This window comes from Coturnix japonica, chromosome 1, assembly GCF_001577835.2.
Source record: "Coturnix japonica isolate 7356 chromosome 1, Coturnix japonica 2.1, whole genome shotgun sequence".
In the NCBI taxonomy this organism is placed as follows: domain Eukaryota; kingdom Metazoa; phylum Chordata; class Aves; order Galliformes; family Phasianidae; genus Coturnix; species Coturnix japonica.
In genome coordinates this window covers 5,033,773-5,048,798 of record NC_029516.1, presented here as the reverse complement: position 1 = coordinate 5,048,798, position 15,026 = coordinate 5,033,773, and the positions used below count along the sequence as shown (strand labels likewise).

At 37.8% G+C, this 15,026-nt stretch overlaps 1 protein-coding gene across 2 annotated transcripts in view; it reads right to left on the bottom strand.

Moving 5' to 3' along the window:
• CELF2 (CUGBP Elav-like family member 2) overlaps positions 1–15,026 on the bottom strand; it is a 552,930-nt gene that overhangs the window by 291,677 nt on the left and 246,227 nt on the right. For both annotated transcript variants that reach the window (XM_032441981.1, XM_032441939.1), the window contains one exon: positions 14,591–14,626. Coding sequence is in view for 1 of the 2 variants with exons in the window: in XM_032441939.1 (XP_032297830.1) it covers positions 14,591–14,626 (36 nt within the window). In the remaining variant the exon portion in view is untranslated. The remainder of the gene's footprint in view (positions 1–14,590; positions 14,627–15,026) is intronic.

The window sequence follows — 15,026 nt, the reverse complement described above, 5'->3', positions numbered from 1 at the left end:
AAAAGCACACCGAAGCAGAGAAAACTCTGTGCTGCATTTCTTTGATGCACCCCCCCCAGTCAATGCAGCAACATTCAGATGACAACATATTGCATTTAGTCACAAAAGAACATAGTTTAAAAAGTACTCTTGTTATAAATTTGTAAACATAGCTAAGCACTGATAATATCTCCCTTCATGCTCACTTTTGGAACAGCTGCTGTCACTGTTGCAGACCATCTGCAGATAGGAAGGTAACTTAGCAAATACTTCTAAAATTCCACTGCTTAATGAGTAGGTAAGGAGGCACAATCAAAATCAGAGCAGCAGCAAGAGATGCTCATGCTTCTCTGTTCCTGCACTGCTAGCTCTTAAGACTAATTTCAAAGACTCAAGAAATTAGGCATGGGTTGGCAGAAGTCAGCAGTTCCCAGGATTAATCACAGTCATACAATCATAGAATCATTAAAGTTGGAAAAGATCTCTAAGATCATCTAGTCTGGCCATCAACACATACCCATCATGCACTTTAGCTCATGGCTCTCAGTGCCACAGTGCCTCAGTTGCTGAGAACTGACCTGAATCTTATGAAAGCACTGACTTAACCGTAAGAATGATGTCATCTAATTCAACCACTCTCTCTATATTCTTTAAAATAGGTTTGATTTCATTTTACTTTTTAATATAAGGAACAGTAATTTGCACCATCTGATGATGGTTCAAAAAATCTAAATTCACCACTTGGCTTATTACTGCATTTTCCTTGAGCTTGGAAATAAAGTTTACCCTCTGGATTTTGATGCAGGGCAAGATGCCCTGATGGCATCATGGGGGATTTGGCACAGATGAGCCCAAGGAAAGGAAAGGGCTAGGATGGGTAGAAAAGTGCTTGTTGTATGGGCAGCAGGAGGCAGCTCCATGTGTAGGAGGTGAGAGAAGGCAGCACGCTGGGAGTGGGAGAAGGCTACAAAGAAAGTCAGCTCAGAGAAGAGAGTGAGGAACATAAGGAATATCACAGTGTGTGGGATGAGATGAGAACAGAGATGTAGGTTTTTAGAGAACTTTAAAACAATTATAGGATTTTACCATGGGAGGTTCTGTTCCACTAGCACTTGCTTCCTTGTTACGTGCCTGGAATTGAAGCTTTCTTTGAAAGAGCTTGCTAATACTATTCCATACTTTCAATTAACATTTTATTTAAATGCTTTAAGATAGTTTCTAGATACATTAAAGCCGTACTGATGAAATCTTGAATATAATAATGAAAATTTACATAACTCAGCCACATTTGCATTCAATAACAAGACAGCTTTCCAGTATGGAGTGTGCCATCAATAGCCCCCATTACTCATGTCTTCCTGAATTTTTCCTAGCATTCTCTTCAGATTCAAAAGGTTACAGATTTAGCTCGAAGAAAGAAAATTTTGATACCATCGGTGATCTCTTCCAAATTTTAGCTTGATATATCAGAGGGTACCATTTTAACACATGTACTTGGAATATCTTCAGGTGCTTTACAAGATACACAAGTCTATTTTTTTTTTTAATTATTCTTATTATTTTAATTTAGTATTCTTTTATGTTAAAAAGAGAGAAAGTGTTCATACCCTTTCTACAAATAAAACACAAAATGTCAGTATCTTTCCTTAGCACATCATCTGCACACTTCCCGGGGGGATATTTCATTATAAAATAATATCTCAGTTGTGAAGGCTCAGCATAATAAACCAGTACTCTGGACCAGTAAGAAACATAGAATCATTGAATCACAGAGCAGCTTAGGATAGAATGGGACCATTCCAACCTCCTGCCACGGAGTGGTTGCCCCCAGCAGCTCAGGATGCCCAGGGCACCATGCAGCCCGGCCTTGAGCACCTCCAGTTTAGTTTGGAATGGACCATAAAGGTCATAGACCTTAAAGATCATTGAGACATTGGTGGTTGGTGCAGATATTTTTCATGAAGACACATTTTGAGAATTTCTATAAAGAAGGATGAGAAAAGATGGTGAGAGAAGAAGATACCTGGTGCACTGTGTGTCTGAGAGCAGCAGCACAGTGAGCACTGTGCTGGCAGCTCTGGATGCAGAAAAATCATCAACCAAGAAATCTGCGTTCAGTTACTCTGAGACCTTCTTACACTGAACGAATCGTGCTGAGGGCAGGCTGGGAGATTTGCCTGGTTTTATCTTTGCCTGGGACTGTTTTCTTTCTCTTATCTTAGAGTTGATGCTTCACACTAAGATTTATAGAGACTATGAATCTCATAAGCCTTTAGAGAGTCATACGAGGCTGCTTTTGATGCATGCAGAATGCAGGAAACAGGAAAAAAAAAGATTTTATTTTCATTTTTTATTGGTAATCAGTTTTGTGAACTCTAACCATAATTCTTTAAAGATTGTCTCACAAAATGGAGCTAATCCAAAGTTAAATGTGCAAAAGGAAACATGTTTGCTTTTTGTTCATCCAAATCAATTATGAGAGCTGAAATTTGGAAGAAAACTGGACACCTGTATCTGCCAAGAAAACAGAATAACAGAAGTTATAGAAGTTCCGAACACCATAAAAAAGGAGTAGATGATAAAAAATATCACTGCTGTGAAAACTGGCTTGCATAGGAGGAAATTTTCTTGCAGATATTTATTTCCAGATCTGCCTCTTCTAGACTTTATCAGCTTGTCTTTCAAAGCAGCTGGTAGATAATGCCAGATGAACCACCAGCTTCCTCCTGAACAACAACTCTCATGCTGCTATGAAGATGCACAGCACCTGCCACATATTTTATATTATCCAACACCCACTACCAAGCCTCTGCTGCATTCCGCAGGTTAATAAAACATCACCTACTTGAGGCCAAAATTCAAAAACCTGCATAAGAATAGCAATACCTGACTGCCAGTAAGTCAGCATCTGCCTGAGCTCTGAATTTTTCAAATGGGTGAATTTCTAAAATGTCTGTTATGTCTCTGGCACTGTGAGACAAACTCATGATGGGAATTTATTTCCCATTTATGTCACATTAACTGATGGAGCTGCTGAAGAAAGTCAATCACTCACAAGATGAAATGAAAGGCAGAGCCTCGCTCTAAAGTAAGCAGCACCTGAAGAAAGAACTGACAAAGTTTTTCTCAGTCCTTAAAGTAACTTTTAACTTTTTTTTTTTTTTAATCACTTTGAGTATTTGCCATTCATCACTATTTTAACTGAAAAACTTCAAGCAGTCAATTTAAAAACTCTGCATTAATTTTAGGAGGTTTGGAGACCAATGAAGGTCTGGGGTTCTGGCATGAGATCATCTACAGCTTCACCAAATCAATATCCCCTTTAAACCACATCACTCCCTTTCACCTTGCAAGTTTTGAAATAGAAGATGTAAGCCACTGCTTTAACTGAATGTTTTTCTTACGTGATTTCTTCTCCCCTTTCAGCATGTGCACTGTTTTCCTGAGGGATGCTGCTGGGTTTTTGGGGTTTTTTTTTGAGTGTTTTTTTTTTTTTTTTTCCTGCTTCAACTCTGAACTGTTATTTCCACAGGCATTCTCTATAAAGAAGAGGAAAAACTTCAACTCTGCATCATTTCTGCAAGAAAAAGTTACAGCGAAACACCAATTAGAGGTTTCTGGTACTGTGCACTTATAGCTCACTAAATGCTTTCTTCAGAAGTTGGGGGCTCTGGATAAAACCGTCCAGCTCTTCTGAAAAAGAGATCCTGGGGTTGCATACCCCAAGTTGTATGCCACATTTCTTTGCCACCTTCCTCCTCCTCTTTCTGCTGCTCATCACACAGCTTTGGCTGCAGCCATTTGTGCTGATGTGGGGCTGGCTGCTGCCCGTGGCTCCACTGGGGTCAGAGGTGCAATATCTGTTCTGTTATTAGAGAAATTACTCAGTGCAATTTCACAGTTCAGCAGAACAGACTTATTGCTTGTATGCGCCGCGTGTGTGTGTGCCTTAACAAGCACTTAAAGTTTTTCTGCTTCTGTTCCTTCGTGGAAACATCCATCTTTAACAGCTTTAGAAGTGTTAGTGGGGATGGTTTCTGTTCCTACCTTAACAAGGAATTACTACCTTGCATATAATAAGGTTTATAAGAGCAACATTTCCCATCTCTGCTATAAATTCAGAAACAAAAAGTGAACTCCCCGCTTTAGAGAAAAACAGAGGAAAGTAACAGGTGGCTTTTTAGTGACATGATTACTTTTATTATTTCATTCTGAATATTCAGTGTTAGCAGCAGCCATTCCTTCTTGTGAATGCCTTTCCAATTTCAATTGCTTGATCCGAGTTATCTGTTTATTTCTGCAAAGGCAGGACCAGGGAAAAGCAAAGCTATTTCTGCAATATTTTATTTTATTTATTCTCGATGAAAATGAGAAGATCTTTTTTACAGCTGCACAGCTTGTAATGTCAGCTCTAAGCAATCAGCTAAAAAAAAACCATCCACAGTCACTCTGCAGGTTTAAAAAAAAAAAAAAAGAAAGAAAAAAGAAAAAGAAATCAATTCATGTTGTCACAGTCTATCTAGAGTCATATTGTCCTCAGCCATTGATACAGAATGAGAACATCTGGGGATTCAATTACTCATGACATGAATAATAATATTTCATTTTTGTTAAATAGAAGTTTTTAGTTGCAGGAACTTCTGCTCCCTTCTCCATGTGGTCCTGGAATGAGAGCTCACAGCAACTGAGACACAGGAAGCCATGGTCCCTTTAGCATCTGTGGTGCATCACTGCAGCTATATCTGCATCTCCAACAGAAAATCTTAACAAAGTAAATAATTTTTGAGGAGAAAGATGGGCTCCTGACCTCCAAGCCCTCGCAGATTTCCTAACTATCAGAATGGCCTTTTAAAAGCCCAAATTTATAGCCTGGGTCAGATTCACTCACTTGCCATTTGAACCTATGTTGGCAACACCTGCAGCTGTCCAGTGCATTTGATTAACCCAAACCACCAATCTAAATAGCTGTAGCAGCTATCTAGGTTTATATTTTGAGCTTCCAGTTTGAGATAAACCTCAATTCTTATGTTTCAGGTATATGCTACTAAAACAGTGTTTCTGGTGCGTTGCACTGAGTGACGTAGCTTAAAGCCATTGATGGTTGATGGTTGCTCTAGATGATCTTCATGGTCTTTCCAACCTTAATGATTCTGTAATTCCTCTTCTTTCTTAATCAGGCACAGCTGCCTGTAGTGCTAGTGACAAAGCCAGAATAAAATTAGATAATGCTCATTTTCCAACAGTGGGCAGCAATACTCACACTAACATTGCACTAACTGGTGCAATTACTCTGATATCAGCAGGACTCTTTTGAAAATTAAGCACATGAACTGTTGCAAGATGAGTACATAAAAGTCCAGAGGCCAAATATGCAGACAAGGCTGAAAGTCACTTCTGTATTTTCTTATGCTAAGCGAAGCCTGGTACCTTGTTTTCTCTCATCTTTTCTCCACAGTCATTCATTAAAAACAGATTATGGCAAACAGGCATGACATCTTCTCTACAGCATCATGGCTTTTCTGATGCGTAAGAGCTCCCTGCAGGAAAGGGTGCAAAAAACTTACAAATTCCAATGGTTGTAATGAAAAATATGGAATCATTTATAGCCCAGCTAGGAGAAAAGCTGTGCCGGCGCTTTGCTGTAATAGAAGTGCTGCACAGGGCACAACTTGAAAAACATACTGGGAGGACATACAGAGAAAGTGGGGTAGGTCCTCAGTGGCTCAGAACCGGTAAAACATCATCACTAGTAATAGTCACAGCAACAGAACAGTCACTATGAGACTGTTCTGAATGCGTGAGATTGGGGACCACGGTTGACTTTTGCTGACCGCAAAACCTTTAGGTACTACCTAGTTATAATGGCAAGCTCCAGATGTGAAAATCTGCATCACCTCATGGGAGGAATCTCAACTCAGTGCCCTCCAAGAATAAAAAACAGTCACCAATTACTGCTTGCAGGTCTTGTGCCTGGTTTTATGTAATGTATCTAGTCCCACTGCGATCATTGCCTTTTAAAAATGTTTAACATTTATGGACTCCAGTAAAAATGTTTTTAATATAATGTAGATGAAGTATAAACCATTAACCTTGAACACAAGGGAAATGTGCAAGAGTTTTGGTGGTTTTTTTTGTTGTTGTTGGGTTTTTTTTTTGTTTTTAACCTCTACATATTTTATTAAGTGTTGTCTAAGTTTTGCTAAGATAACAAATCTTTTGAAATCATTCAAATATTTGCAATTTTTGGAAAATAATACAATATTGCTTGTGTCATTAAAAAAGTGATGCTCAGAAGGCAGAGGACACTGAAGAGAGGACTAAACTGGTATCTTTGCTGTCCTACGAGTATCAGTATAGGTATTCGGACATTATCCATCCATGTCTTAGAAAATACTGTGTATCAGCAATTCATTTATAATTATTTATTAAACATATGATGTAAGAGTAAATGCACAGAGAACATGACTGGGAGACTGGCTGCACCAGAGGGCCTTTCTGCCATCTAGAAGGATCTGGACAGGCTGGAGGGGTGGGCTAACAAGAACCTCATTAAACTAAGCAAGGAGAATTGTGGAGCCCTGCCCCTGGGGAGGAACAACCCGTGGCATCAAGACATGCTCAGGCACCCACCTAGAAAGCAACACTGCAAATAATGACCTGGGGATCCTGGTGGACATCTAGTTGAATATGAATCAGCAGTGAGCCCTTGTGGCTAAGATGGTTGACAGTATTCTTGTCTGCATTACACAAAGTGTCATCAGCAGGTCAAGAGAGGTGATCCTTCCCATTTGTTCAGCATTGGTGAGGCTGTACTGGGAGTGCTGGGTGCAGTTCTAGGCCACCAGTACAAGAGAGACTTGGGTATACCACAGTCCAGCACGGGTCCACCTCTGGAGCACTTTTGCAAAGAGCAGAGGCTGAGAGAGCTGGGACTGTTCAGCCTGCAGAAGAGGAGGCTCAGGGGGATCTCACTGAGGTCTATAAATAACTGAAAGGTAGGTGCAGACAGGATGGAGCCAGGCTCTTTCCAGTGGTGACCTATACCACTGAGCAGAAGCAGTGGGAACAACTGGTACACAGGAGGTTCTCTGTGAACATTGGAAAGCAATTCTGTGCTATACAAGAGACGGAGCGCTGGCACAGGTTACCCACAGTGGTTATAGAGTTTCCTCCTTGGAGAGAGCAAAAGCCACCTGGATGTGGTGCTGAGCACCTTGCTCTGGGTGTCCCTGCTCGAGGTGGGATGAGTCGAACCCAGAGTTCCCTTCCTCTGTCCATTCTGTGATAAAGTTCTATATCAATCACAAGCCTATGGCATAGACAAAGCTCTTCCACATTAACAAAGCTCTCCTAGACTTCAGAAGCTGCTATAGAAACAGATGTGTGCTTTGAGTGGTTTTATTTAGCTTTCCCAACCACCCCTCCCCCCAAATGTATATATATACATATGAGGCTATTCTCAAAAAGTATAGTTCTCTCCACTGACTTTCAACATAACTTTACTCTGATGATCTTCAATGCTTAAACAATGTTTAAGCAAGGGAGATACAGAAATGACTAACTTTTTAACAAGTGTTTTGACTGGAAAATAAAGCTTGGTAAATTATTTGTATTTTAAGATTGCTCCCTTTACTGTTTCTTATAAGGGACCGACCACTCAGTAACCACCTGTAATGGATCCCTTCTCTGTCTTCATTGAAACTGCTGTTCAGAGGCTCATTTTTCTGAGAAACCCAAGAAATACTACAGGCAAATCATCTCCCTAGACCAATGTAAATTTAACTTTAACCAGTAAGACACTGCAGAACTATTAAGTGGAACCGATAATGAACCTAAATAACTTCTCAATCTTATTAGTGTAGCCCTTATATACCTTCCGTTTTACTTCAAGCCTTGCTGCTTAGCATTCATACTGCCTGATTTGAGACTAAAATTAGATTATAGGAATGCGTGCTTTTTACAAGAGGTCTTTTATTTGTTCCATAAAGTATTTAGCACTCTTTAGGCACTGTATAAATAAAAATAATCACGATCTTGGAATTCACCTTCAGGAATGGAAATGAAGAGATCCAAGTCCTTTCATTTCTGATGCACATTATCCTCATTGGGCACATCTGGATGGCAAGTCTTTGTAAGACAAGTTAAAAAGATTCTTGGAAGTCTGGTAAAGGTGAATAATAGAAAAAAAAAGAAAAAAGAAAAAAAAAAAAAAAAGAGAAGAGAATATGACTCTAGTTTTAGAGTTTTACAGTAGGGATTAAAAATAAAAGCCGTACCAGACTTTTAGAATAAAGATCTGCTGTCAAATCCATTAATGTTTATGAGAGATGCTCAGGATTGCTGGTGAGAAATGGTGGTGGGTTCAAAACCCAGGTCACTGAGCAAAATCACTTATGTTCATTTTAAGATTCAAAAGCTACAAGTAATTAGGAACCATTTCAAGACTGTGAGAAGTGATTTCTGAGGGCTCTGCATGGTGAAAACAGTTATCTGCCTTCTGGGTCAGAGCTGTATCAAGTCCAGCAATCACTTTTGTCTGACTTTCCCCTCCTTCCCAGAGTCTATATTTAGCACTTAAGTACCAAATATCGAAAGTTTTTTGAGGTTAAGCATGCCAATGTCCTCAAAACTCCAGCAGGCATTGGCTTACATCATTTGCTGCTTTAACACTTCTAAAACTCAGCCTGCTAGTACTCACCTTAAATTAAAGCTATCATCAGGTGAAGCATCTAGTTAACGCTATTCCCCCAGGCTTTACTTTCAGGCAGCAGAGAAAGAAAAACAATTCCCCAAGGTTATTCACCCTGTCCTGAGATAATGCACCTATTTCTTTTCATTTCTCCCTTGGTTCTTTACACAGAGTGTGTTTGTGATAGCTAAATTTAGGCAGTGTGCATCATACCATTGGTACCTTTGTAATTTTTGAACGCAAGTCATCAGTAAGCACATATGGATAATCACCTCTGTGCTCCTTAGACTCCTCTTAAGATTTTAAAAATATCTCCCCAGAAAGGGATCAGATTGCACATAAGTGCGTTTTAACATTTACATCAGCTGTAAAAACCATATTTTGAAAGGGATGTAAAAAAAATAAAAATTAAAAAAAAATACATTCCAACAGCTGCCATGATGAATGTCACATTTTAATGGTATTGAAGATTTTCTTTGAAAAAATAAAAATCAGAATAGCCAAGAGAACTTTAATATTATTTCTTCAGGGAAACAGATTCACCTCACAATCACAGCAAACTCATTGCCATCTCAAATCATTACTGTTACAGTACTGCCCCTCAGAAAGACCAAACAGTGTCAGAGTATTCCAATACAGTGCATATAATGGATAATAGGCAGTCCTGCTTGCACTACAGAAATAAATAAATAAATAGCTCAAAATGGATGAAACAAAGTATAATTTAGAAATAAGCATCTGAGACACGGACAGTGTCAAATGTAAGATCTTTTAAAATGATTAGTTAAATTTGAGTCTCAATTTAAAATAATCATTTTCTACAGAAAGTGGCTGGCATCCAAATTGTGAAAAACCTGCTCTTTCATACAGTTGTCTTTAGAACATTAAATATCGATGGCTGAAATCTTTTTATTTTTCTTTTAATGATGTAGTTTCAGAAAAGATACATGATGATATCATTTCCAAAGACTAACTCTGGTTAGCTACATATAGTTTGACATTCAAGAGATTTTAATGTTATCAGCTACCAGTGCCTGCCTCCCAGTTTTCATGACCCATTATTTATATGCCTTTAAATGAAAGTGAGTTTCATGAAGGGATTTAGAGGCAGAAAGCAGAATGTCTGCATTCAAAGAGGGGGTCAGAAGTGGACTATACCAAATCCCTGCTTTATACAAAGAAGAATAAATTTCAGTAAGTCTTGTATAAAGGTAAGGAAAATTGTGTTGTACACCAGGACAAAGAGATGTATACTGTAGGTATTCAAGCCTGACTTTACTAGTAAAGCAGTTCAGGTGTCATGAAAGGACATCCATCCATCCATCATGAAGCACAAGCAGGGAAAGGTATAAACTGGTGTTAGAGTGAGAGAAATTGCTTGTTAAAAGACTTTACTCAGAAGGGGACCAGAGGAACACAGATGGTCAACCCCAGTTACCTGGTCTATGCAATACCCATGAAGATACCAGCCGACCTGGATGTAGTCTACATCCTTACTACTGTCAGAAAAAAACAAAAAAGAAAAAAGAAAAAAGAAAAAAAAAAATGAAGAAGAAAAAAAAAAAGAAAAAAAAAAGATCCTTTTCATTTCATAGTAATTAAAATGCTCATGGATATTTTATTAACTCACTCTACAGAACCACACAGATTTTATAATTCATCCAAGCACTTACAAGTTACTTGGGTTAGGCTGTCAAGACAGAAATGATTCAAAACCTTGTGTACTTAGCTCCTTGGAAGACATATCATTCTCTAACACAATGGTATTAGAAAGACTGCTGACAGTTAGTGATCAAGAGATTTCATTTTGCTTGTCATATGGTGGGTTGTCAATTCTTCTTTTCCCTTTAGATAAAAGCTTAGTTGCATTAGATTTAAATAATGGTGAAGTTGCAGGTTAACATTTTTCAAAAGTACTAAAGTAACTTCAGTACTCGAATTCTATTTTCAAAATGCTGTAGACACACAGGAACATGTCTTTACACTAAATGAAACGTAGACATCATCAAAGAAATGTACGGAAACTTTAAATCAAGAGGGCTTACAGTTTGTACCCTACTCCAGATTGCTGGTTTAAAGTACATGAGCTCCAGAAACTACTGTGATTATAAGAGAAGCTAAAGATTTAAATTGTGATTATATCTTTTTAGCACACCAATGTACAATCTTGCTGTCATACTTTGTTGCAGATTTCATCCCACCTCTTCCAAAAAGTTCAAATAATACTTCTAAGATGGCCTTCATCTCAAAATCCAAGAGGAAGCGACCATTTAAACTTTACTCTGACCGAGTAAACAGCAAAATCAAGCCACTACATGTAAGATGAAAACACAAATTTTACTTCTGTTATCCTAACTAAACTAGTATTAAGCCAATAAATAATCTATGTGGTTACTCTGTATTTAAAATATTTGTTCTTCTTAAATATAAAGTACCCTTCACAGAAGCAAACAGAAGGGGCTAGAAACTGAAGCCATTTCTTTGATATTGCAGTGGGGTATTTTCTCTTTTAAGCTCCAAACATCATCTCCCTCGTGCCCGCAGGGCTTTGCACTGTTCGCGAGCACTCTACCTCACCAAATTACATCTCTCTGGAAATGTTACCAGCTTAGCTCTAATGATGGTCTATGAAGGGCTGGTTGCAACCTAGGGTACCACAAGGCTTTAGGAGATTATCTTCATTCATAAATTATTCTGCATCATACATAAATGGCGGGTTTCTCAATTTAAGATATATATGCTTTTAATAATTTTAGTTTGGTCTCTTATCATAGGTATCATGTATATAATATGGAAAGCAAACACAGTCTGAAATAGGACTGCCATAGTAGCTATAGCACATCTAAAAGGAAAAAAAAAAATAGGCCAGACCTTTATTAAATTTTAAAGTATGCCTTTGCTACACTCTTGTAAAGATCCAAATAGGGTATTCAAATCTCTAGAGATCACCAGTATAATTTCTTTATCATGTTCCATTTAAAATTTAATTATGTAGTCTACAACAAGAAATATCTGAGTACTCTAAATAGGTCATGCAACGAACAACTTAATATTATTATAAAGTTTTCCTTGTGAAGATCCTTTCTTTGATGTGCTGTTGCACACAGAAATCCTTTCTTCGAAAAAACAATATACATTCACAGACATAATAATGTCATTTAATATAAAAATGGTAAAGCTTCTTCATCATATTTTAAGTTGAAATTTCCAATTCCTGCTCAAAGCTTCTCCAAATCATCAGAAATAACTGGTAAATTAGAACTGACACAATATAATCATACAGAATATTCTTGTATCTTTCTACAGGCAAAGTTAATCTATTAAGTTTCCTTAATAGATGTTCACTAACTCAGATTTTCCCACTTCTTTCTATGAATGAAACATTCTTCATTGGCAAAAAGTAAGGTAATTTTTACTTCCTCTTTAATTTAATCATTAGAAACCAAGGAGCAGTATTTGGTAGAAAATGACTACATTAAAAAACCACCATTTACACAGACACTTTGTTATAGGCACATAAGGAGCTTGTCTTGATTACTGTAGAAAATATTCTTCCCTGTAAATTCTTACTATTTATATTTCTAGGGAAAAAATAAAAATTAAAAATCCCTAACTTCTCTCCAGAAATTCAACTATGTGAAAATCAGAAGTTTGGTGTTGCCTGTTTTTTCTGTTTGTTGGTTTTTGTTTTGTTTTTTTTTTTTAATAGCAGCAACAAATTAATACTGCTAGTGCCTAAATCTTTCTGATAGCCAAACAAAACTCAAGTACAGACACACACAGCTTGCAATGAAGGTCCTATCTCCAGTTTTACAACTGTTTGAAGTGTGTTGGATCAATCCTGGGAACAAATATATCCACATCACTGCCCTGAGAAAAGGCATGGTGCTTTGCTGCATAAATGGAAGCTGGATTTTTAGAAATACTGTGTTTTTTCTGCCCCACTGAATCAAACACAACTAGCAGAATACCTATGGGAAAGCAGTTATTAGTTGTTGCACCTTGAAATGAAATTAAGATTTCACAGACTCATTAAGGTTGGAGAAGACCACAAAGATCACCTAGTCCAGCCATCAGCCTATCACCACCATGTTCGTCAACTCTATTGTTCAGTGTCATGACATATTAGTTTCAGAATATGGGGTGGGAAATGATGTGCTGGTGGTGGAGAAATTAGACCGTTTCACAGTTATGAATTAATAACAGCAAAATGGTTCACTTTAAGTTTGAATGAAGAACATAAAGTATTAGATTAATACATGAAAACAGAAGATTAAAAGCCCCAAGGAACCTCTTGCTTAGAGAAATGCAGGAACAGGTGAAGGCCAGAGAAGGACCAGCCAGTCTGCATGCAGCCACAAACATTTGTTTAAAATTTAGACGAGATCATCGGTTTTAATATTTATAACATAATTACATTGCCTTCTGCACATTGTTTGTATAATCTGATTTTTACTTGCGACATCTTGCCATGGTTGAAATTAAAGGCTTGTGGTAATAACTCGAAAAACACATTTAGGCAATCATTAATGGCAAGAATGAAACTGGATGTTTATTCAAGCACCTGGATCTCTCATTCTAACTTTAAATTAAAGTGAAATTCATTTCAGCAGTGCAAGGACTGCATGTTTCCAGTATATTAGTCATATAATACCAAGGTGATTAGGAGCATAGAGGCAAACTGGAAATATTTTAACACTAAAGCCAATAAAAGACATTCCAGACCAAGGAGACAGCTACTCTGTTGAATCTCTATTTTTGTTTTCTTTTTATATGAAGAATTGTGTCTCTTTTGTATGGAAGATGAATAAAATCTTATGTTAAATAGGCTTGGTCATTTTGCAGCCCTTTGAATCCTTGGTGAAACTTCACCATTATAACTGCTTGCACAAATGATGATAAGTCATAGAAAAGAACCTAATGAATGAACAAGTGATATAAATTTTGAACCTACAAAACAAAGTGATACATTACAGAAGGGCGGAAAAAACATCCAATTCTGGGAAGATATGCATTTATGCAGCTTATCAATACAGATGAGTCAACTAATGAAACCCCACGTCCCATAAAGGTAGATGATTTTTCTCTGCCTTTGAAGCAGAAATAAATCACTTGTATTACCATGCCTAAAGAAAACAGATTTTTCCATTGAATTATTCCTTTATCATTACCTATTATATGAACTCCAACATTGTTGCTAATCAGAAGATATAAAAGCATCCCAAATCATTACTTCATTAAACACCACCACAGTACACTGAGCAGAACTGATGGCAGAAGAGGCAAGAAACATGTGACCATAATTTTTAGCTCACTATGCATCTCTATTATGTGACAGGTTACCACATCAGATTTTTCCCCCTTCTCTCCACCCTCTTCTCTATCTGCATGATAACTGCATTTTAATGCATCCTTTGACAATATGTAGGCAAGTCTCTCTTTGAAAACCTCGATTGCAGCCTAGGAGTCCTGTCTAGTTCTATTATATTATGAAAAGCTTTCCCAGCACAGAAGAATTTGATCTAAGCTGTTCTGCTTTCCAAATGAAAATGCCTTAAGATCACAGTGGCTTTTTCTCCCCAACCTCCAAGATTCCCTCCCCTCTTCCCCCAGGTGAAATTTAAAGCAAAAGGCAAACCACCTGCAGTGGGTATCATTGCACAGCTGGCAAAGGGCCACAGCTGGGGTTTCTATTTCTCAGGTACACAGCTGCGCTAAGCCTTGAAAAAACTCCAACCTGTTGTAGGCCATGGAGCGTGTTTGCTCCAGTATTTCATGGTCATATTTCCCTCTCCACCCAGTTCTTAACATCCCAGCAGTTTTCTGTAGGAAAAGGATCGTGTTCTGTCCCAAAATGTCATATGGTCTTCCAGCAGCTTCCAGACACTGATACCCAGAGTCAGTTTAGAGCCACTTGCTTACCTTGGTAATGCTCCAGATAACTCTGTGGCAGTCTCCCTGAAAGACACAAAGTGAGGAGAAATTAATTTCCTCTTTAAAACAGCTATAATTTTTTAAAAACATTTTTATACCACTTGTATTTTATAGGAGTGTAAGCACACACACTCAATTTTATATGCAAATGCGTCACTGACGGATACAGTCTGTATGATCATATACACAGGAATGTGAAAAACAGACGATGCTGTATGATCTAAGGACTTCCTCAGAATAAAATTCTCAATAGCTCAATTACTCATTTTTAAGCATAAAATTATCACTCCTTCAAATGCCAGCACTGCGTGATATCCTACATAGCTAAAATGCAGCACTGGGCCAATTTTCCAGTGAAAAAAGTTCCCTTTTTCAGTTCTGCAGCAACAACAAGGGATTAGACATATCTATGATGGTGTCATGC